Source organism: Pleurodeles waltl, chromosome 10, assembly GCF_031143425.1.
Source record: "Pleurodeles waltl isolate 20211129_DDA chromosome 10, aPleWal1.hap1.20221129, whole genome shotgun sequence".
Lineage (NCBI taxonomy): Eukaryota > Metazoa > Chordata > Amphibia > Caudata > Salamandridae > Pleurodeles > Pleurodeles waltl.
The window spans coordinates 1,040,510,569-1,040,532,598 of record NC_090449.1 but is presented as its reverse complement, the minus strand read 5'-3'; the positions used below and the strand labels follow the sequence as shown (position 1 = coordinate 1,040,532,598).

Sequence of the window (22,030 nt, the reverse complement as noted above, 5' to 3'; positions counted from 1 at the left end):
TACTACAGACAGATCTAGCAGTGTTGTGTACCAGGGTTGTCTTGCCCAAGTTGGTGCTATTAAAATGAGTTTGAGTTTGTTTTGACTCAATTTGTTTACTAGGTAAGGAAGGAGAGGGAGAGGAGGAAAAGCGTAAGCAAATATTCCTGACCAGTTCATCCATAGGGCATTGCCTTGGGATTGCTTGTGTGGGTATCTGGACGCGAAGTTTTGGCATTTTGCGTTCTCTTTTGTTGCAAATAAGTCTATTTGTGGTGTTCCCCAGAGTGTGAAGTAGGTGTACAGAATCTGTGGGTGGATTTCCCATTCGTGGACTTGCTGGTGATCTCGAGAGAGATTGTCTGCCAGCTGATTCTGGATCCCCGGAATAAACTGTGCTATTAGACCAATCTGATGGTGGATTGCCCACTTCCATATTTTTTGAGCTAACAAGCTTAACTGCGTTGAATGTGTTCCTCCTTGTTTGTTTAGATAATACATCGTTGTCATGTTGTCTGTTTTGACAAGGATGTATTTGTGGGTTATGATTGGTTGGAAAGCTTTTAGTGCTTGAAAAACTGCTAATAATTCTAGATGATTTATATGCAGTCTTGTTTGATGTATGTTCCATTGTCCTCTTATGTTGTGTTGATTGAGATGTGCTCCCCACCCTGTCATGGAAGCATCTGTTGTTATTACGTACTCTGGCACTGGGTCTTGGAAAGGCCGCCCTATGTTTAAATTTATACTGTTCCACCATAGAAGCGAGAGGTAAGTTTGGCGGTCTAGCAACACCAGATCTAGAAGGTGACCCTGTGCTTGAGACCACTGTGAGGCTAGGCACTGTTGTAAGGGCCTCATGTGCAGTCTTGCGTTTGGGACAATGGCTATGCATGAGGACATCATGCCTAGGAGCTGTAGTATTGTTCTTGCTTGTATTGTTTGGTTTGGAGACATGTGTTGAATGACCCTGTTGAAATTGTGGATCCTTTGTGGAGTTGGCGTTGCTACTCCTTTTGTCGTGTCTATTATGGCTCCTAGATATTGCTGTACTTTGCTTGGCAGAATGTTTGATTTTGCAAAGTTGACGGTGAACCCTAGTTTGTAGAGGGTTTGTATGACTTGATTTGTGTGGTTTGAGCATTGTGTGAGCGAACTGGTTTTGATTAGCCAGTCGTCTAGATACGGGAACACATGTATTTGCTGCCTTCTGATGTGTGCAGCGACTACTGCTAGGCATTTTGTGAATACTCTTGGAGCGGTTGTTAAACCAAAAGGCAATACTTTGAATTGGTAATGTATTCCTTTGAATACAAACCTTAGATATTTCCTGTGTGATTGATGTATTGGTATATGGAAATATGCGTCCTTGAGGTCTAGGGTTGTCATGTAGTTGTGTTTTTTGAGCAATGGTAACACTTCTTGTAGTGTGACCATGTGAAAATGGTCTGATTTGATGAATGTGTTTACTACTCTGAGGTCTAGAATTGGTCTCAGTGTTTCGTCCTTTTTTGGTATCAAGAAGTACAGTGAATAAACTCCTGTGTTTATTTGTGTGCTTGGTACTAATTCTATTGCATTTTTTTGCAGTAGTGCTTGAACTTCTATCTCTAGAAGCTGTGAATGGTATTTTGTTAAATTTTGTGATTTTGGTGGTATGTCTGGAGGGAATTGCAGGAATTCTATGCAATAACCATGCCGGATAATTGCTAGGACCCATGTGTCTGTAGTTATTTTGTCCCATGCTTCGTAATATTGACGTATCCTCCCCCCCACTGGTGTTGTGTGGGAGGGGTGTGTGACATGTGAGTCACTGCTTGTTGGTAGTGGTTTTGGGGCTTTGAAATCTTCCCCTATTCCTAGGGAATTGCCCCCCTCTATACTGGCCCCGAAAACCTCCCCTGTACTGTCCCTGGTAGGTGGGCGGTGCGGACTGTGAGGTGCTAGCTTGTGTGGCCTGACCCCGAAACCCTCTTCTAAAAGGTGTTTTGCGGAAGGTGTTATAAGATCCTCTGCCCTGCGGGGAATAGAGTGCGCCCATGGCTTTGGCAGTGTCAGTGTCCTTCTTGAGCTTTTCTATGGCTGTGTCGACCTCCGGACCGAACAGAAGTTTTTCGTTTACTGGCATGTTAAGCACTGCCTGCTGAATTTCTGGCTTGAATCCAGACGTTCTGAGCCATGCGTGCCTACGGATGGTAACCGACGTATTAATGGTTCTTGCGGCCGTGTCTGCTGCATCCATGGAGGAGCGTATTTGATTGTTGGAAATGTTTTGACCCTCCTCAACAACCTGTTTTGCTCTTTTTTGCAGATCTTTTGGGAGATGTTCAATGAGTTGCTGCATCTCATCCCAGTGGGCTCTGTCGTATCGCGCTAGCAGCGCTTGTGAATTTGCGATGCGCCACTGGTTTGCTGCTTGGACAGCAACCCTCTTCCCGGCTGCATCGAACTTCCTACTTTCTTTATCTGGGGGAGGTGCATCCCCAGAAGTGTGTGAGTTTGCCCTTTTTCTGGCAGCCCCTACCACCACAGAGTCTGGTGGCAGCTGAGAGGTGATGAATACAGGGTCCGTAGGAGGCGCCTTATACTTCTTGTCCACCCTAGGCGTCACTGCCCTACTTTTAACTGGCTCCTTGAAAATGTCCTTTGCATGGCGTAGCATGCCTGGGAGCATCGGCAGGCTTTGGTAGGAGCTGTGGGTTGAAGAGAGGGTGTTAAATAAAAAATCATCCTCTACTTGTTCCGAGTGTAGTTCCACATTATGGAATAGTGCTGCTCTAGCCACCACTTGTGAGTAGGCTGTGCTGTCTTCCGGTGGTGATGGCCTAGTTGGGTATGTGTCTGGGCTGTTATCAGACACTGGTGCGTCGTACAAGTCCCACGCATCCTGATCTTGGTCATCGTGGCTCATGGCGGTGTGAGCTGGCGAATGTGACGGGGTGTAAGTTGGCGAAGCCGGAGTTACAGGTGGAGGCGAGGGAGGAGGTGTTACTTTTTGTGCTGTTTGTTGCTGAGGAGTAAACTGAAGCGTTCTCTTTCGTTTGACAGGTGGAAGGGTACTGATCTTCCCAGTCCCCTGCTGAATAAAGATACGCTTTTGCGTGTGATCCACGTCAGTGGATTGCAGTTCTTGTTCAAATCTATGTTTCTTCATTTGAGAAGACATAGAATGCTCTTCAGTGTAGGAGCCAGAAACAGGGTCTGATGTCGCTTTTTTCGGCTCCGAAAACCCTGTCGGTTGTTTTTTCGGCTCCGAGGTAACCTTCCTCTTTTTCTGTGCCGAAAATTCTTGGCCTCTATGGTCTTCGGCGCCACTGTCTCGGCGTCGATCCGTGTCGACACCGAACTCTCGGTGTCGATGCTTCTGTTTAGCACTCTCTCGGTCCCGAGGAGGCTGCGTGCCGGTGTCTCGACCGAAGTCGGACGATCTCGACACTGAATGGGCCTTTTTCGGTGCCGATTGTTGGTCACCGAGAATTTGGGTGGAGCCATGGCCGGTTGGCAGTGGCGTCCCCTGGGCCTTCTTTCCTTTTTTAAGGTTTGATCTCGACGTCTTACTCACAGTTCTTGTAGAGTGTAGCTCGTCGGAGTCTGAATCCTGGATGGAAAAGGATTCCTCCTGTTCCTCTTCTGTCTCGAACTGTCGACGCTCTTTTGGCGTGGACGCCATCTGCAGTCTTCTCGCTCGACGGTCGCGCAGAGTTTTTCGGGACCGGAACGCCCGACAGGCCTCACAGGATTCTTCGCTGTGCTCGGGTGACAGGCACAGATTACAGACCGAGTGTAGGTCCGTATAAGGATATTTGTTGTGGCATTCGGGGCAGAATCGAAACGGGGTCCGATCCATCGGCGTTGTCCTCCACGCGGTCGGGCCGACTAGGCCCCGACGGGGTGCCGAAATCTACCCCGAAGGGCACCGAAGCGCTTCGATGTTCAACGCGTCGTCGTATGTGTCTATCTCTAACCGGATCGCAACGATACCGTCGAAAATCTTCCGTCTTCAGCTATCTTTCCGTTCCGAAACTCGGAGCGACAGGAACACGTCCGAACCCGATGGCGGAAAGAAAACAATCGAAGATGGAGTCGACGCCCATGCGCAATGAGCACAGAAGGTGGAGTCACTCGGTCCCGTGACTCGAAAACACTTCTTCGAAGAAAAACAACTTGTAACACTCCGACCCAACACCAGATGGCGAGCTCATGCATACCATGTGTATCTACAGCGACAGATGCCATCGAACATTAAGATTTTATACATTACAACAAAAAGCAAGAGTGCTGAAAACATGAACACATTTTCAGACAATTGTTAACGTCACAAATCAGAGATGCAAAACATCAAAAAAGTCAAAATAGCCTTGGCTAAATTAATAGACAGAATGTAACAGCAACTTTCGTCATATTGAGCTCCCATCTAGTGTACAGTTAGGATGAGTTGAGCAGCGTATAAAGAGACAACAGTTTCAGTGAGATACAGCCAATCAATTCGCACCATTACCTGGGTATGCCACAGACCACTGCACACCGACTACCGGCCATGACAGTCACTTGAGACATTTTGTTGCTTTTCAGCATCCAATGGCCATTTTACATAAAACGTCAAAGCCACCGCGCCAAGAGTCTGCACCTCACTCACTGCTGATCTTGTGACACGTCTCTCAGTGAACACAAATCTATGCAGGTGTTGCTTCTATTTTGAAAAACTATTTCCAACTCAGGCTTTTCCAGCTTTTTTATAGTATATTTAAAGTCCATGATCAATGGCATTAGATGTAGATGTCAATTACTTCAAAACAGCATGAACATAACCAGCCCCCCCCCCCCCACCACCACCACCCTGTTAGGTTACTTGGTATTTCTATAGCACAACCACTGGCATGTCTTCGGAGTGCTATCTGGTATAGGTTTTCATATGACTGAATGGTTTCTTGCAGGTGGGGGTTTGGTTGGTAGTGGCATGGTGTTAAGAGTAGGCTGTGTGCTGGTATGTTAGGCCAGTTAGAAAAGGAGCAGTCTAATGGATTAGATTCTAGTCACAGAGAATCTTTGGAGTGGTGGTGGCGGGGGAGGGGGAGAAGATTGGGGTAAAGGGCTCTGGATTTCCCAGGTGTGTCCACTGACTTGGTGCTAGTTTGGCCCCACTGCGTGAGGTCTTGCATCTGGGAAGAAGCAAGAAGAAATGAGTGGCTCTTGGAAACAGACTGTAGGAGAGTTCCACAGATTGGATAGCTGTTTGTACGAATTAGGAGTCTAGGTGTACAGTTGAGTAACATAGATGCAGAAGTTGTCCGATGTGTTTGGTTGCACCAGATGTGCCGCAGAGCCACGTGATACCCCCTCAATATGGCTGGCATTGTGTTGGTTTTGTGACAATGTCAAGACAGTGTTTTACCTTATTCTCTGGATTTAAATTGTGCTGAAAGCCAACACACTGCCATGTTAGACCCAAAGATCTATGTTTGTTGGGTGATTATGTGTTACTGGTGTCCACTGAGCAGTGTTGCGTATGTGGCATTGGGTGTTAAGATGTAGATTCAGTGGTGAATCTTGAGTTTTCCAGGGTACCTGGACATTGATGATGAGCCAGGAAATTGGTTGACTTTGGTTCCCTGACCTTTAATAATTCCTAGGAAACTGCTACGTTTCTTTAGCACCCTAGCATGACAAATGTGGCCTGTGTCGCTCTTCGATGCCAGGGTTCAACATGAACATTGGGTATACTAAGTACACACATACGTATTACAGAGTTAACCAAGAAGAAACCAAATTGAAATGTAGCACTTTAAAAACTGGTTCACTTACTAATTGGTGTGGTATCTGCACTTACTGGGTTACATTAACCCCACAGTGTTTTGCATGCAAAGTATTTTTCTTCCTTTGTACTCAGCTATTGATCACTATGTGTACCTAAGACCTAGAAATGAAAGCACATTGACTCTGGTTAGATGCTGTAAGAACTTTGTTGATCGCTACTGATTTACATCAGAGCATAAAGGAAAAAAAGAGTTAAGTCCCAGATATGGACCAAAAATGAACCAGTTTAAAGCCATCAGATCATCATCCCTTTAGGTAGCTTTTTCATCCACTTAACTTCCATGATCCCTTCCAAAGGGAAAGGCTTAGTTATATCAAGCTAATATTCCCCTTTATACATTCAAACTGTGCCTATTGCCAAGAATATCTTTTACTCTAATCTCTGAAGAGCATGTGGCAGCTATGGGTTTTTGATGAAAATCTGAAGTGAGGATTGTGGTCATAAGTTATTTAACTATTTTACCTGTGCTTAAGAGAATAAAGTGACCAACTTTCCCCACATAAGGTGCACTTTTACCACGGCTTGTTTTTCAGCCATCAGCTTTTTGCTAAGTTATGTAGGACTATATATGAAATGGCGAGCGTAAAATGTAGTCGCACTGTGCAAAGCAATGCTGAATGAAGCCGAAATAGAGTTCACCTGATGCCATGGGGCAGATCACATGTCCCAAGAAATAGTGTCACAGCCACTTACAAAGTGCGTGCACTTGTATTGGTAGACAATGCCATTAAACTATTTTGTAGTAAATAATACCCCTGTGACTTTACGTAATGCTTTACTTCTGGCAATTGTAGAATGTAGTAATCTCAGTAGCCTTCCACAAATTTTGAAACATTTTTATAAAGTGGAAATTAGTTCCTTGCTATCCAATTCATTATCTATGACCTAAGGATTGGTCAGATGTGTTTTTTAAACATTTTTATTGAGGTACAAGTAGGCATGGATACAATACAGACATATACCGAGTGAGGTACACAGTTTTAGTATAAGGGTAGAGTGTAATTTTCTGCATAGGATGCAAAAATCAGTAGTGTGGTTTTCTTCATGTACAGTTTTCTACATAAACATTGAATTGAACAAAATGTCAACCACCATGGAGTTCCATACCCACCCCCGCCAACTTCTGCCCCCATCAAGATAATCTGAATAGTTAGCAGTCAACCTATTGCTCTAGTATCTCTCTGTAGGAGGCACTCCGAGGATTGGCCAGACATTTGACCACCAAGTGGAGTTCGACAGCTTTAATTTGGCCAGAATTCTAAGAGTAAACAAAAACTCAAGAGCAATTCTGAATATTTGTGAAAAGTTGTTTCAAAGGGTTCAAGAGGTTTAAAGGTATGATTTTTGGATAATCGTCCATGTCTTATAGACTATGGGAAAATCCAGATGAGTCACTTGCATACTCAATGGAAGCATAAATCTTTCTAGACTATTATTTGACGGAACAAATACTGATGGTGCAGATCATACTAAACACAGATGTGCAACTGTTTCATATATTTCAGATGTGACCCAGTTCCCAGACCAAAGAGCAGCATAATATTTTTGTAATTAAATGACTTCGTGTAACTTACCTGCAATCTCCTCGATGGTGTTCGCCCTCATATCCAGCAGAACGGTTCCGTTAAGGATGCAGCTCCTAAGCTCAAAAAGACTGTGCAAGGACAGAGTCGCCACATATGGTTTGCTCCATCGGTCTCCGCCATCTTCTACATCTTCCTCAAATTTTAGCCACCTGAGAATTCATGTGGGAATAGATGCATCAATTTGGCACGTGCAGGTCAACAAGAATTATCAATAACTGGAAATTAATAAGCGACCAAATCCATTCTTCACAGCAAGTCAAGGAATTTATTTAACAAACACTGGAAGGACTAGGTACATAAAGCATGGAGGCAAGCAACAAATAAATCAATACTTCAAAAGCAACTTGTGGTGGGAAAGGTTCCCTAAAAAGACTATCAAGTAGTTCACTTTTTCTGCAGACTAGTCGATCCATTCGGCTTTACTACCCGAATCACGACAACTTACCGGGCAGTTTCTTTCCACTCATACTCCCCTCCGTCGCGGAGGCACAGCTCGTCCAGCTCTGTGAAAAGGTCGTGCGGAATGTGCTCTTCGTCGTCATCTTCTGTTCCCAGAATAAACTGCACTCGCTGCGACGGGGTGTCTATATCGACAAGCAAAGCACTGGGTCAATGTTCAGGCACACGACAGACCTTAAATAAGAGGTCATACTCTGTAAAGCCACCATAAGCGACAGGCGTGGTTTGCTTTTCCAACTATATCACAAACTTTGGAAACTTATTAACAGTACCAAGTGAGCTCTCCAAGATAAAACAGGCAATCGTGTCACATCATTTGACTCTGGGACAATGGGTGGTGTATTGGGGGTTTCATACACCAAACTATGGTGTAAAGAGAGGAAAGGGCGAAGGCAGAGAGCGGTGCACTTTTGAGAATGGAAATGCACAGTTTGGCTGAAATGCTTGAACCAAGTTTACTGGGTTGTGCATAAAAAAGTATAGACTGGAATTAAAAAGTAAACAAGCAGTCTTCCAGTGGGCTTCCTTGCTTATACTTTACTAATTAAAAGCTTTCTAAGTTTGGTTACACTCACCCACATTTCCAAATGTCAAAATGAAAATGTCACTTACCCAGTGTACATCTGTTCGTGGCATCAGTCGCTGGAGATTCACATGTTCTGCATAGCTCGCCATCTGGTGTTGGGTCGGAGTGTTACAAGTTGTTTTTCTTCGAAGAAGTCTTTCGAGTCACGGGACCGAGTGACTCCTCCTTCTGTCTCCATTGCGCATGGGCGTCGACTCCATCTTCGATTGTTTTCCCCGCAGAGGGTGAGGTAGGAGTTGTATTGTAGTAATAGTGCCCATGCAATGGAGTGACTAAGTATGTACCTATTTAAGGCTAAAATAATATATATACAAATATACAAAGTTGAAGCTAACTTCCTAATTGCTACAAGCTCCAGGGGAGGTGGGTGGGCACATGTGAATCTCCAGCGACTGATGCCACGAACAGATGTACACTGGGTAAGTGACATTTTCAGTTCGATGGCATCTGTCGCTGTAGATACACATGTTCTGCATAGACTAGTAAGCAGTTATCTCCCCAAAAGCGGTGGTTCAGCCTGTAGGAATGGAAGTGGTTTGAAATAACGTTCTTAACACGGCTTGACCTACTGTGGCTTGCTGTGCGGATAGCACGTCTACACAGTAGTGCTTGGTGAACGTGTGTGGCGTAGACCATGTGGCTGCCTTACATATTTCTTGCATTGGGATGTTTCCTAGAAAGGCCATGGTAGCACCTTTTTTTCTGGTTGAGTGTGCCCTTGGTGTAATGGGCAGTTGTTGTTTTGCTTTAAGGTAGCAGATTTGGATGCATTTAACTATCCATCTGGCTATACCTTGTTTTGATATTGGGTTTCCTGCATGAGGTTTTTGGAATGCAATAAATAGTTGTTTAGTCTTTCTGATGTTTTTCGTTCTGTCAATGTAGTACATTAATGCTCTTTTGACATCTAATGTATGTAGTGCCCTCTCAGCTACGGAATCTGGCTGTGGGAAGAACACTGGTAGTTCCACTGTTTGATTTAGGTGGAACGGTGAAATAACCTTTGGTAAAAATTTAGGATTAGTCCTTAGGACGACTTTATTTTTGTGTAGTTGTATAAAAGGTTCTTGTATTGTAAACGCCTGAATTTCGCTTACTCTTCTTAGAGATGTAATGGCGATGAGAAATGCGACCTTCCAGGTTAGGAACTGTATTTCGCAAGAGTGCATGGGTTCAAAAGGTGGACCCATGAGTCTTGTTAAGACAACATTTAAGTTCCATGAAGGAACAGGTGGTGTTCTTGGTGGTATAATTCTTTTAAGCCCTTCCATGAATGCTTTAATGACTGGTACCCTATATAGGGAAGTTGAATAGGTAGTCTGCAGGTAAGCAGATATTGCCGCAAGGTGTATTTTAATGGAAGAGAAGGCTAGGCTAGATTTTTGTAAGTGAAGCAAGTAACCCACTACATCCTTTGGAGTTGCGTGTATAGGTTGGATCTGATTATGATGGCAGTAGCAGACAAACCTCTTCCATTTACTTGCATAGCAGTGCCTAGTGGACGGCCTTCTGGCTTGCTATAGGACTTCCATACATTCTTGGGTAAGTTGTAAGTGTCCGAATTCTAGGATTTCAGGAGCCAGATTGCTAGATTCAGCGATGCTGGATCTGGATGTCTGATCTGTTGGTTGTGTTGTGTTAACAGATCCGGCCTGTTGGGCAATTTGATGTGGGGTACTACTGATAGGTCTAGCAGTGTTGTGTACCAGGGTTGCCTTGCCCAAGTTGGTGCTATTAAAATGAGTTTGAGTTTGTTTTGACTCAATTTGTTTACCAGATAAGGAAGGAGAGGGAGAGGAGGAAAAGCGTAGGCAAATATCCCTGACCAGTTCATCCATAGGGCATTGCCTTGGGACTGCCTGTGTGGGTATCTGGATGCGAAGCTTTGGCATTTTGCGTTCTCTTTTGTTGCAAACAAGTCTATTTGAGGTGTTCCCCAGAGTCTGAAGTAAGTGTTTAGAACTTGGGGGTGAATTTCCCATTCGTGGACTTGTTGGTGATCGAGAGAGATTGTCTGCAAGTTGATTCTGGATCCCTGGAATAAACTGCGCTATTAGGCGAATGTGGTTGTGAATTGCCCATCGCCATATTTTCTGTGCTAGAAGACTCAACTGCGTTGAGTGTGTCCCCCCCTGTTTGTTTAGATAATACATAGTTGTCATGTTGTCTGTTTTGACAAGAATGTATTTGTGAGTTATAATTGGTTGGAAAGCCCGTAATGCGTGAAAAACTGCTAGCATTTCTAGGTGATTTATATGCAGTTTTGTTTGATGTACGTTCCATTGTCCTTGTATGCTGTGTTGATAGAGGTGTGCTCCCCACCCTGTCATGGAAGCATCTGTTGTTATTACGTATTGTGGCACTGGGTCTTGGAATGGCCGCCCTTTGTTTAAATTTATACTGTTCCACCATAGAAGCGAGAGGTAAGTTTGGCGGTCTATCAACACCAGATCTAGAAGGTGACCCTGTGCTTGTGACCATTGTGATGCTAGGCACTGTTGTAAGGGCCTCATGTGTAGTCTTGCGTTCGGGACAATGGCTATGCATGAAGACATCATGCCTAGGAGTTGTAATATCATCTTTGCTTGTATCGTTTGTGTTGGATACATGCGTTGTATGATCTTGTTGAAATTTTGAATTCTTTGTGGACTTGGAGTGGCTACTCCTTTTGTTGTGTCTATTATGGCTCCCAGGTATTGTTGTACTTTGCACGGCAAAATGTTGGATTTTGCAAAGTTGACGGTGAAACCTAGTTTGTAGAGGGTTTGTAGGATTTGATTTGTGTGTTGTAAGCACTTTGTTAGTGAATTGGTTTTGATTAGCCAGTCGTCTAGATACGGGAATACGTGTATTTGCTGCCTTCTGATGTGTGCAGCCACTACTGCTAGACATTTTGTAGACTCTTGGTGCGGTTGTTAAACCAAAAGGCAATACTTTGAATTGGTAATGTATTCCTTTGAATACGAACCGTAGGTATTTTCTGTGAGATGGATGTATTGGTATATGGAAATACGCGTCTTTGAGGTCTAAGGTTGTCATGTAGTCCTGTAGTTTTAGCAATGGTAACACCTCTTGTAGCGTGACCATGTGAAAGTGGTCTGATTTGATGTAGGTGTTTAGTATTCTGAGGTCTAGGATTGGTCTCAGTGTTTTGTCCTTTTTTGGTATTAAGAAGTACAGTGAATAAACTCCTGTGTTTATTTGTGTGTTTGGTACTAATTCGATTGCATTCTTTTGCAATAGTGCTTGAACTTCTATTTCCAGAAGTTCGGAATGTTGTTTTGACAAATTCTGTGCTTTTGGTGGTATGTTTGGAGGGAATTGTAGGAATTCTATGCAATAACCATGTTGGATAATTGCTAAGACCCAAGTGTCTGTAGTTATTTCCTCCCATGCTTTGTAATAATGACCTATTCTTCCCCCCACTGGTGTTGTGTGGGGGGGGTGAGTGACATCTGAGTCACTGCTTAGTTGTAGGGGTTTTGGGGCTTTGAAATTTTCCTCTATTCCTAGGGAATTGCCCTCCTCTGTATTGGCCCCGAAAGCCTCCCCTGTACTGTCCCTGGTAGCTGGACGGTGTTGCCTGCGAGGTGCTGGCTTGTGTGGCCTGACCCCGAAACCCCCCTCTAAAGGGTGTCTTGCGGAAGGTGCTGTAGGTTCCTCTGCTCTGCGGGGAGTAGAGTGCGCCCATGGCTTTAGCAGTGTCAGTGTCCTTTTTAAGTTTTTCGATTGCCGTGTCCACTTCTGGTCCGAACAGCTGTTTTTCGTTGAATGGCATATTGAGCACTGCCTGCTGTATCTCTGGTTTGAACCCAGACGTTCTTAGCCATGCGTGCCTTCGAATGGTCACAGATGTATTAATTGTTCTTGCAGCTGTGTCTGCTGCGTCCATAGAAGATCGTATCTGGTTATTTGATATGTTCTGTCCTTCCTCAACCACCTGCTTTGCCCTTTTTTGAAGTTCCTTGGGTAGATGCTCGATGAGGTGTTGCATCTCATCCCAATGGGCTCTGTCATAGCGCGCAAGTAGTGCTTGAGAGTTAGCGATGCGCCACTGGTTTGCAGCTTGTACTGCGACTCTTTTCCCAGCTGCATCGAACTTGCGGCTCTCTTTATCTGGGGGTGGTGCATCCCCAGATGTGTGGGAGTTGGCTCTTTTCCGAGCTGCTCCCACTACGACTGAATCTAGTGGCAGCTGTGTGGTGATGAAAACAGGGTCTGTAGGAGGTGCCTTATATTTATTTTCCACCCTTGGCGTTATCGCCCTACTTTTGACCGGCTCCTTGAAGATTTCCTTTGCGTGCCGAAGCATACCTGGCAGCATAGGCAGGCTTTGGTAGGAGCGGTGGGTGGAGGAGAGGGTGTTGAATAAAAAGTCATCCTCGACTTGTTCTGAGTGCAGGTTTACGTTGTGGAATTGTGCTGCTCTAGCCACCACTTGAGAATATGCTGTGCTGTCTTCAGGTGGTGAGGGCTTTGTTGGATATGCCTCCGGACTGTTGTCCGACACTGGGGCGTCATATAAGTCCCAAGCGTCTTGATCCTGGTCACCTTGGCTCATGGTGGTGTGAGCCGGGGAATGTGACGGAGTTTGCGTCCGTGAGACGTTAATTACAGGTGGAGGAGAGGGTGGCGGAGTCACCTTTTTCACCATCTTTGTTTGTGGCGCCTGGTCTGTTTGAAACTCCAGTCTCCTTTTTCTCCTAATAGGGGGAAGGGTACTTATTCTTCCTGTTCCCTGCTGTATGAAAATACGTTTTTGCGTATGGTCCACTTCGGTGGATTGCAGCTCTTCCTCAAACCTATGCTTTCGCATCTGAGAGGACAGTGATTGCTCCTCTGTATAAGAGCCTGGACCTGGGTCGGTTACGGGTTGTTTCGGCACCGAAACCCTGCCTGTATCTTTTTTCGGCTCCGAGGTGGCTTTTTTCTTTTTTAGAGTCGAAACCTCTCGGCGTCGATCTTCGTCGGTGCCGCTGTCTCGGCGTCGAGCCGTTTCTACACCGCTATCTCGGTGTTGTTGCTTCTCTCCAGCACTTTCTCGATCCCGAGAAGGCTGGGTGCCGGTGTCTCGACCGGAGTCGGACGATCTCGGCACTGTTTGGGCCTTTTCCGGTGCCGATGGTCGGTCACCGAATTTATGGGTGGAGCCATGGCCTGGTGGCAGTGGCGTCCCCTGGGCCTTGTCACTTTTCTTATGTGTTGTTTTCGACATCTTACTCACGGTTCTTTGATCGTCGAATTCCTCGGAGTCCGATTCGTGGATCGAAAAGGTTTCTTCTTCCTCTTGTTCCTCGAACTCTCGGTGCGCTGTCGGCGTGGACGCCATCTGAAGTCTCCTGGCTCGACGGTCACGGAGTGTCTTTCGGGACCGGAACGCGCGACAGGCTTCGCAAGTCTCCTCACTGTGCTCAGGTGACAGGCACAGGTTACAGACCAAATGTTGGTCTGTATACGGGTATTTGTTGTGGCATTTGGGACAAAAACGGAACGGGGTCCGTTCCATCGGCGGTGTTGGACACGCGGTCGGGCCGACCAGGCCCCGACGGGGGATCGAAAAGTACCCCGAAGGGCACCGGAGCGCGTCGATCTTCGATGCGGTGTTGAATCTAACTACGCCGATCCCGAACGCAACAATACCGACGAAAATCTTCCGAAATTTACTAACTTTCCGTTCCGAAACTCGGAGCGACAGGAACACGTCCGAACCCGATGGCGGAAAGAAAACAATCGAAGATGGAGTCAACGCCCATGCGCAATGGAGACAGAAGGAGGAGTCACTCGGTCCCGTGACTCGAAAGACTTCTTCGAAGAAAAACAACTTGTAACACTCCGACCCAACACCAGATGGCGAGCTATGCAGAACATGTGTATCTACAGCGACAGATGCCATCGAACATATAGTTTCCAAAAACACTAGTGATAGTATTAAGGAGACAAAATATTACTTGAATTTAAGTGACAGCAGTAAAGCAACCAGTGTGTGATTTGGGAATTTTCACTTCACCTTGCAAGAAGTGTGCCACACACTAGAACCAGAGGCCGGACTGTGGCCTGAAATATACACATCAATGCAGCAGATAAGCCCAGTATACTACCTTAAATGTTTTCCCAAGCCTGTCATTTATTTTTCTGATACTATAACCCGCTCATGAATGTAGTCTCCCAAAGGCCACAGCATTCACTTTGTGTGCAGGCACCTTCATGTAACTCCCATGAAAACCCAAACAGGGTGCTTTATGCTACAGTTCTTTAAGAAATCTAGGCCCAGTAGCAGTTTCATACCAAATACACAGACCTTTTACATACCCTGAACTACTTGCCTGCCATCAATCTTTTGCAAATGCCTCTTGACTGCAACCTTAACACATGTTCCATCACAGATAGCATGTAAAGCACTATCGAGGCCTGGGCTAACATTCAGTAGCCTGCTGTGGCTTGGAGACCTCCTGGGCACCTCCCTCCTACGCTATATTCGGCTAACTCCCTCTTCAGTGCTAGGCAGGCGCAGGGATGACTGGGCCCTCGCCTGTTAGGAGCAGGTGTCCTTTGGCAGCTGCACAGCTGGTCTAAGAACTCTACAACTCACTGCCTGCTTGCTCCAACTCTACCAGCTGTTATGATTTTGCGAGCTGCATTAAAACGAAGAGTGGCTCCTACACTCTCATCCAGAGGGGAAGTGATTGGGGAAATCCTAAGGGCGTTGGCCTCTTTCGTTAACACTGCATTTCCATTTGATTACTCTAGATCGCAGAGCACTGACTGCAGAACGGAAAGTTGTCCAGTGCAAGAGGATCTTCTGGACACACTGTTTTAAGAACAGACCAACTACACCACTGTACACAAGGGGCAAAAAGGGGTGGATGTGCAGCACTTCAGTGATGAAGACTTTTCGAATTCCGGTAGAACATCCTGGGCTGGAATATTTTCTCCACTTCCAGTAAAGGCAACTACTTAAAAGGGAACAAGATGGCTCGGTTTGAGATCATCTTAGACACCGTCATATTTAAAAGATCATTCATTTCAGGGAAGTGACTACAGCTGTGGACAGACTGCATAAAGATTGCACAGACACAATGAGCATTTAGACGTCGCAAGTGGATCATACTGCTCGGAAACAGATGGTTTATCGATGTGCACCTCTCTGCTTAAACCAATTGCAGGGAGGCATGTAAAGCCCCAAAAAATTAAGATAAGCCATTTCACTTACACCAAGCACCATTTGGTCAGTCCCAGGATTTCCTTTAATAAGGCAATATCAGGTGCTGGTGAAGTTAGTTCAAATGAACTAAACAGACCAACTTCCAGAATGCATAAATTAAAATCAATAAAAGCCAAAAACGTAAACAGTATCTAGACTGCAATCTGGAAAGTCTAGAGTGAAATATTTGGTGCATATTTTCCATTAGTCAGTCGCACCGGTAGGTAGGAGTAAGGAAGACCACACGATAAGCAAATGTTACCTCAAGCACACCTTTTCGGCTTCTTAAAGAAATGTGTATGCTTCCTTCCCTCTGTTTTAACTCTAACTCACAGTACTGACCGGGGCCACAAGTGAAGTGAACTGATCTTTGGCAGACGAATGCTGGAATAGAACTGGTAGAAAGGAGCTGTTAGTGCCGGAGTACCCTTACCGTAGTTTGGAGAGTCGCGCCCATCTTCTCGATCGCTTTCCCTCTCTCGTCTTTTTTTGTGATGTCGGTGCCCGCGATGCCGGTGACGTCTGCGGCTCTGCCTACCTAGTGGAACATGCACACCGATATACACTGCACGGTGACCTGCAGGAAAAGAGATGCCCAATATTAATATATGAAAAACACCACATTTTAACTACAGACCCTGTGTTTCTGATAAAAATATGGTTGTCAAGTCCTAATTTCTAAGTAACCAATTCATATATGTAGGAAGTTGGCTCTGTATGTGCTATTTCAAAGTAAGGAATAGCATGCACAGAGTCCAAGGGTTCCCCTTAGAGGTAAAATAGTGGTAAAAATAGATAATACTAATGCTCTATTTTGTGGTAGGGTGGTCGAGCAATAGGCTTATCCAAGGAGTAGTGTTAAGCATTTGTTGTACATACACATAGACAATAAATGAGGTACACACACTCAGAGACAAATCCAGCCAATAGGTTTTTATATAGAAAAATATCTTTTCTTAGTTTATTTTAAGAACCACAGGTTCAAATTCTACATGTAATATCTCATTCGAAAGGTATTGCAGGTAAGTACTTTAGGAACTTCAAATCATCAAAATTGCATGTATACTTTTCCAGTTATTCACAAATAGCTGTTTTAAAAGTGGACACTTAGTGCAATTTTCACAGTTCCTAGGGGAGGTAAGTATTTGTTAGTTTTACCAGGTAAGTAAGGCACTTACAGGGCTTAGTTCTTGGTCCAAGGTAGCCCACCGTTGGGGGTTCAGAGCAACCCCAAAGTCACCACACCAGCAGCTCAGGGCCGGTCAGGTGCAGAGTTCAAAGTGGTGCCCAAAACACATAGGCTAGAATGGAGAGAAGGGGGTGCCCCGGTTCCGGTCTGCTTGCAGGTGAGTACCCGCGTCTTCGGAGGGCAGACCAGGGGGGTTTTGTAGGGCACCGGGGGGGACACAAGTCCACACAGAAATTTCACCCTCAGCAGCGCGGGGGCGGCCGGGTGCAGTGTAGAAACAAGCGTCGGGTTTGTAATGGAAGTCAATGGGAGATCTAGGGATCTCTTCAGCGCTGCAGGCAGGCAAGGGGGGGGTTCCTCGGGGAAACCTCCACTTGGGCAAGGGAGAGGGACTCCTGGGGGTCACTCCTCCAGTGAAAGTCCGGTCCTTCAGGTCCTGGGGGCTGCGGGTGCAGGGTCTCTCCTAGGTGTCGGGACTTTGGTTTCAAAGAGTCGCGGTCAGGGGAAGCCTCGGGATTCCCTCTGCAGGCGGCGCTGTGGGGGCTCAGGGGGGACAGGTTTTTGTACTCACAGTCTTAGAGTAGTCCTGGGGTCCCTCCTGAGGTGTTGGATCGCCACCAACCGAGTCGGGGTCGCCGGGTGCAGTGTTGCAAGTCTCACGCCTTTTGCGGGGAGCTTGCAGGGTTCTTCAAAGCTGCTGGAAACAAAGTTGCAGCTTTTCTTTGGAGCAGGTCCGCTGTCCTCGGGAGTTTCTTGTCTTTTCGAAGCAGGGGCAGTCCTCAGAGGATGTCGAGGTCGCTGGTCCCTTTGGAAGGCGTCGCTGGAGCAGGATCTTTGGAAGGCAGGAGACAGGCCGGTGAGTTTCTGGAGCCAAGGCAGTTGTCGTCTTCTGGTCTTCCTCTGCAGGGGTTTTTCAGCTAGGCGGTCCTTCTTCTTGTAGTTGCAGGAATCTAATTTTCTAGGGTTCAGGGTAGCCCTTAAATACTAAATTTAAGGGCGTGTTTAGGTCTGGGGGGTTAGTAGCCAATGGCTACTAGCCCTGAGGGTGGGTACACCCTCTTTGTGCCCCCTCCCAAGGGGAGGGGGTCACAATCCTAACCCTATTGGGGGAATCCTCCATCTGCAAGATGGAGGATTTCTAAAAGTCAGAGTCACCTCAGCTCAGGACACCTTAGGGGCTGTCCTGACTGGCCAGTGACTCCTCCTTGTTGCTTTCTTTGTTCCCTCCAGCCTTGCCGCCAAAAGTGGGGGCCGTGGCCGGAGGGGGCGGGCAACTCCACTAAGCTGGAGTGCCCTGCTGGGCTGTGACAAAGGGGTGAGCCTTTGAGGCTCACCGCCAGGTGTTACAGCTCCTGCCTGGGGGAGGTGTTAGCATCTCCACCCAGTGCAGGCTTTGTTACTGGCCTCAGAGTGACAAAGGCACTCTCCCCATGGGGCCAGCAACATGTCTCTAGTGTGGCAGGCTGCTGGAACCAGTCAGCCTACACAGATAGTCGGATAGGTTTCAGGGGGCACCTCTAAGGTGCCCTCTGGGGTGTATTTTACAATAAAATGTACACTGGCATCAGTGTGCATTTATTGTGCTGAGAAGTTTGATACCAAACTTCCCAGTTTTCAGTGTAGCCATTATGGTGCTGTGGAGTTAGTGTTTGACAGACTCCCAGACCATATACTCTTATGGCTACCCTGCACTTACAATGTCTAAGGTTTTGTTTAGACACTGTAGGGGTACCATGCTCATGCACTGGTACCCTCACCTATGGTATAGTGCACCCTGCCTTAGGGCTGTAAGGCCTGCTAGAGGGGTGTCTTACCTATACTGCATAGGCAGTGAGAGGCTGGCATGGCACCCTGAGGGGAGTGCCATGTCGACTTACTCGTTTTGTCCTCACTAGCACACACAAGCTGGCAAGCAGTGTGTCTGTGCTGAGTGAGAGGTCTCCAGGGTGGCATAAGACATGCTGCAGCCCTTAGAGACCTTCCTTGGTATCAGGGCCCTTGGTACTAGAAGTACCAGTTACAAGGGACTTATCTGGATGCCAGGGTCTGCCAATTGTGGATACAAAAGTACAGGTTAGGGAAAGAACACTGGTGCTGGGGCCTGGTTAGCAGGCCTCAGCACACTTTCAATTGTAAACATAGCATCAGCAAAGGCAAAAAGTCAGGGGGCAACCATGCCAAGGAGGCATTTCCTTACACAACCCCCCCCCAAACGAAAGAGGATGAGACTAACCTTTCCCAAGAGAGTCTTCATTTTCTAAGTGGAAGAACCTGGAAAGGCCATCTGCATTGGCATGGGCAGTCCCAGGTCTGTGTTCCACTATAAAGTCCATTCCCTGTAGGGAGATGGACCACCTCAACAGTTTAGGATTTTCACCTTTCATTTGCATCAGCCATTTGAGAGGTCTGTGGTCAGTTTGAACTAGGAAGTGAGTCCCAAAGAGGTATGGTCTCAGCTTCTTCAGGGACCAAACCACAGCAAAGGCCTCCCTCTCAATGGCACTCCAACGCTGCTCCCTGGGGAGTAACCTCCTGCTAATGAAAGCAACAGGCTGGTCAAGGCCATCATCATTTGTTTGGGACAAAACTGCCCCTATCCCATGTTCAGAGGCATCAGTCTGCACAATGAACTGCTTAGAATAATCTGGAGCTTTGAGAACTGGTGCTGAGCACATTGCTTGTTTCAGGGTGTCAAAGGCCTGTTGGCAGTCCACAGTCCAGTTCACTTTCTTGGGCATTTTCTTGGAGGTGAGCTCAGTGAGGGCTGTCACAATGGATCCATATCCCTTCACAAACCTCCTGTAGTACCCAGTCAAGCCAAGGAATGCCCTGACTTGAGTCTGGGTTTTTGGAGCTACCCAGTCCAGAATGGTCTGGATCTTGGGTTGGAGTGGCTGAACTTGGCCTCCACCTACAAGGTGGCCCAAGTAAACCACAGTTCCCTGCCCTATCTGGCATTTGGATGCCTTGATAGAGAGGCCTGCAGATTGCAGAGCCTTCAAAACCTTCTTCAGGTGGACCAGGTGATCCTGCCAGGTGGAGCTAAAGACAGCAATATCATCAAGATAAGCTGTGCTAAAGGACTCCAAGCCAGCAAGGACTTGATTCACCAACCTTTGGAAGGTGGCAGGGGCATTCTTTAAACCAAAGGGCATAACAGTAAACTGATAATGCCCATCAGGTGTGGAGAATGCTGTCTTTTCTTTTGCTCCAGGTGCCATTTTTATTTGCCAGTACCCTGCTGTCAAGTCAAAGGTACTTAGAAATTTGGCAGCACCTAACTTATCAATGAGCTCATCAGCTCTTGGAATTGGATGGGCATCTGTCTTGGTGACAGAGTTGAGCCCTCTGTAGTCCACACAAAACCTCATCTCTTTCTTTCCATCTTTGGTGTGAGGTTTGGGGACTAAGACCACTGGGCTAGCCCAGGGGCTGTCAGAGCGCTCAATCACTCCCAATTCCAGCATCTTGTGGACTTCCATCTTGATGCTTTCCTTAACATGGTCAGACTGTCTGAAGATTTTGTTCTTGACAGGCATGCTGTCTCCTGTGTCCACATCATGGGTACACAGGTGTGTCTGACCAGGGGTTAGGGAGAAAAGCTCAGGAAACTGTTGTAGGACTCTCCTACAATCAGCCTGCTGTTGGCCAGAGAGGGTGTCTGAGTAGATCACTCCATCTACTGTGCCATCTTTTGGGTCTGATGACAGAAGATCAGGGAGAGGTTCACTCTCTGCCTCCTGATCCTCATCTGTTACCATCAACAGATTCACATCAGCTCTGTCATGGAAGAGCTTAAGGCGGTTCACATGGATCACCCTCTTGGGGCTCCTGCTTGTGCCCAGGTCCACCAGGTAGGTGACCTGACTCTTCCTTTCTAGTACTGGGTAAGGGCCACTCCATTTGTCCTGGAGTGCCCTGGGAGCCACAGGCTCCAGAACCCAGACTTTCTGCCCTGGTTGGAACTCAACCAGTGCAGCCTTTTGGTCATACCAAAACTTCTGGAGTTGTTGGCTGGCCTCAAGGTTTTTGGTTGCCTTTTCCATGTACTCTGCCATTCTAGAGCGAAGGCCAAGTACATAGTCCACTATGTCCTGTTTAGGCTCATGGAGAGGTCTCTCCCAGCCTTCTTTAACAAGGGCAAGTGGTCCCCTTACAGGATGACCAAACAGAAGTTCAAAGGGTGAGAACCCTACTCCCTTCTGTGGTACCTCCCTGTAAGCGAAAAGCAGACATGGCAGGAGGACATCCCATCTCCTTTTGAGTTTTTCTGGGAGCCCCATGATCATGCCCTTTAATGTCTTGTTGAATCTCTCAACTAAGCCATTAGTTTGTGGATGGTAAGGGGTAGTGAATTTATAAGTCACTCCACACTCATTCCACATGTGCTTTAGGTATGCTGACATGAAGTTGGTACCTCTGTCAGACACCACCTCCTTAGGGAAACCCACTCTGGTAAAGATACCAATGAGGGCCTTGGCTACTGCAGGGGCAGTAGTCGACCTAAGGGGAATAGCTTCAGGATATCTGGTAGCATGATCCACTACTACCAGGATATACATATTTCCTGAGGCTGTGGGAGGTTCCAGTGGACCAACTATGTCCACACCCACTCTTTCAAAGGGCACCCCCACCACTGGAAGTGGAATGAGGGGGGCCTTTGGATGCCCACCTGTCTTACCACTGGCTTGACAGGTGGGGCAGGAGAGGCAAAACTCCTTAACCATGTTGGACATATTGGGCCAGTAGAAGTGGTTGACTAACCTCTCCCACGTCTTGGTTTGTCCCAAATGTCCAGCAAGGGGAATGTCATGGGCCAATGTTAGGATGAACTCTCTGAACAGCTGAGGCACTACCACTCTCCTAGTGGCACCAGGTTTGGGGTCTCTGGCCTCAGTGTACAGGAGCCCATCTTCCCAATAGACCCTATGTGTTCCATTTTTCTTGCCTTTGGACTCTTCAGCAGCTTGCTGCCTAAGGCCTTCAAGAGAGGGACAGGTTTCTTGTCCCTTACACAGCTCTTCCCTTGAGGGTCCCCCTGGGCCTAAGAGCTCAACCTGATAAGGTTCAAGCTCCAAAGGCTCAGTTCCCTCAGAGGGCAGAACTTCTTCCTGAGAAGAGAGGTTCCCTTTCTTTTGCTGTGTTGCAGTTGGTTTCCCAACTGACTTTCCTGTTCTCTTGGTAGGCTGGGCCATTTTTCCAGACTCCAGCTCTA

At 46.7% G+C, this 22,030-nt stretch overlaps 1 protein-coding gene across 3 annotated transcripts in view; it reads right to left on the bottom strand.

Moving 5' to 3' along the window:
- The window catches only part of SLC4A7 (solute carrier family 4 member 7), a 305,235-nt gene that overhangs the window by 166,060 nt on the left and 117,145 nt on the right, over positions 1-22,030 (bottom strand). For all 3 annotated transcript variants that reach the window (XM_069212019.1, XM_069212017.1, XM_069212018.1), the window contains exons 3-5: positions 16,060-16,203; positions 7,826-7,964; positions 7,369-7,529 (exon numbers count right to left, since the gene is read on the bottom strand). In XM_069212019.1, coding sequence (XP_069068120.1) covers positions 7,369-7,529; positions 7,826-7,964; positions 16,060-16,203 — 444 coding nt within the window. The remainder of the gene's footprint in view (positions 1-7,368; positions 7,530-7,825; positions 7,965-16,059; positions 16,204-22,030) is intronic.